Genomic DNA, 1817 nt, shown 5'->3' with positions numbered 1-1817 from the left:
GCCATGGACAGCTGGGGCAGAGGCGGTGGTCGGTCAGCCTGTCCCGTCTGCCCCATCTCCGCCATGGACAGGGGGGCAGAGGTGGTCAGCCTGTCCCATCTGCCCCATCTCCGCCATGGACAGGGGGGCAGAGGTGGTAGTTGGTCAGCCTGTCCCGTCTGCCCCATCTTCGCCATGGACAGCTGGGGCAGAGGCCGCGGTCGGTCAGCCTGTCCCGTCTGCCCCATCTCCCACCTGAGCCTCAACAACTCCACCCCTTCCTTGCTGAGGACCCTGAGGATGGCTCTGCCATTACTCAGCGACAACCTGTTCATCTGAAAAATGACTCGTAGGGATGTCCCTTTGACAGCTTGGGGGCAGTGAAAGAGATGAGGCACACAGGGGAGATGCCAAACGGGACTCATCACCCACCCCCTAGCTCAGCGTCCCTTACCCTCGAAGCCATGAAGCGGCCCACACCAGGTGGATAGGTGACAGAGGCCAGGACCAGGGCGACCAGAGCTGCATACAAGGGTTTGCTGTGAGAGAAAGGGAGTCCCGGTTTGCCTCTTCTTCCCCCACCGTGTGCTGGGGGGGGGGGGTCATTGCGGCTCCTCATCAGAGACAACCCCACAATGAAGACAGATCTGTGGAGGAAGGCGAGGGGCAAAGAAACCGACAGAGCCCTCCAGGGAAGAAACAGGCAGAGGAGCCCAGGAGAAGTGGTGTGGCAAAGGGAGGGGGAGAGGGAAGGTTTGGGATAGAGCTGGACAGTGACAGGCCAGCCAGGTCACAGTAGGGATGGGTCTTGCTGAGTCAGGAGGGAGGAGGAGGAGCTCCAAGATGGGGGACAGGAGGTTCAGGGAGGAGAGGAGGCAATGTCTGATGGGAAGGATTCCATGATGGGATTGGTCTCCAGTAAGCGGGGCGGGAGATGAGGGGCTTGGCGGGTGGGTGCTGGTGAGGACAGGAGACACTGTGAGTGAGGTGTCCCCGAGAAAATACTTAAGGGACATATGGGTAGGACCCTAACTTCTATGGTGGGCTGGGAGTGGGTCCTCCCTGCAGGTCTTCGCCCACCTGGTAGCCAGCAGTTTGGAGGTGTACCGATTGGTCTTGATGAAGCGAACAAAATTCCGCTGACAGGAAAGGTAAGCGCAGCTCAGGACACCGCAGATGGCCCTGGAGGTGGCAGTGAGGGTCAGTGCAGAGCTACCCCAGTTCACGCCTGGAGGAGCCCAGTTGGGCTTTCAGGGCCTGAGACCACACTTACCCCAGAGCCACAAAAAAAAAGATTTCAGGCAGATCAAAGGGCACATCCACTCGGAAACTGGTCTTGTAGATGGAAGTGATGGTCTCTGGGGGAGGGTGCGAGAGCGGGTGTGAGGTCACACTCTTCCCCACGCAAAGTGCATCCCAGAATAATTATACAAGGGAGGTAGCACAGTGCCCCGAGATCAAGCATCTCTGACCTTGTGAGTCAGACAACCTGAGCGCATCATTCAGCGAGCCATGGCTCTCTCTGCCCTGGAGCCCTTCTCCGAACCCACACTGTAGGTTCCCTTCTGTCCATCAAGGAGGAGGGGGGGCTACCGACTAAGATTCCCCAAGAAGGGCTGGGTGGTGGTGATGCATGCTTTTAATTCCTTCATTAGGGAGGCAGAGGCAGGCAGATCCTATGAGTTTGAGGCCAGCCTGGTCTACAGAGTAAGTTCCAGAACAGCCAGTGCTACACAGAGAAACCCTGTCTTGAAAAACAGAAAAAGAATTTTTCCCCCCCTAGCAAAACTCAACATCTGACAGAAAGGCTTGATCCCAGGAACTCTTTTTTTTTTTTT

General features: G+C 57.1%; 1 protein-coding gene across 3 annotated transcripts in view; it reads right to left on the bottom strand.

Annotated features, from left to right (window-relative positions):
- The window catches only part of LOC102002750 (chloride channel protein ClC-Ka), a 13812-nt gene that overhangs the window by 6333 nt on the left and 5662 nt on the right, over positions 1-1817 (bottom strand). For 2 of the 3 annotated variants that reach the window (XM_005352902.2, XM_026782249.1), the window contains 4 exons: positions 1253-1337; positions 1060-1161; positions 434-518; positions 157-182 (listed from right to left, as the gene is read on the bottom strand). In XM_005352902.2, coding sequence (XP_005352959.1) covers positions 157-182; positions 434-518; positions 1060-1161; positions 1253-1337 — 298 coding nt within the window. Of the gene's footprint in view, positions 1-79; positions 100-156; positions 183-433; positions 519-1059; positions 1162-1252; positions 1338-1817 lie in introns of all 3 variants that reach the window. The other variant, XM_005352901.2, reaches the window with a different exon arrangement.

Source organism: Microtus ochrogaster, chromosome 10, assembly GCF_000317375.1.
Source record: "Microtus ochrogaster isolate Prairie Vole_2 chromosome 10, MicOch1.0, whole genome shotgun sequence".
NCBI lineage: Eukaryota > Metazoa > Chordata > Mammalia > Rodentia > Cricetidae > Microtus > Microtus ochrogaster.
The sequence above is the reverse complement of the archived record's forward strand: the minus strand, read 5'-3'. Positions and strand labels throughout refer to the sequence as shown.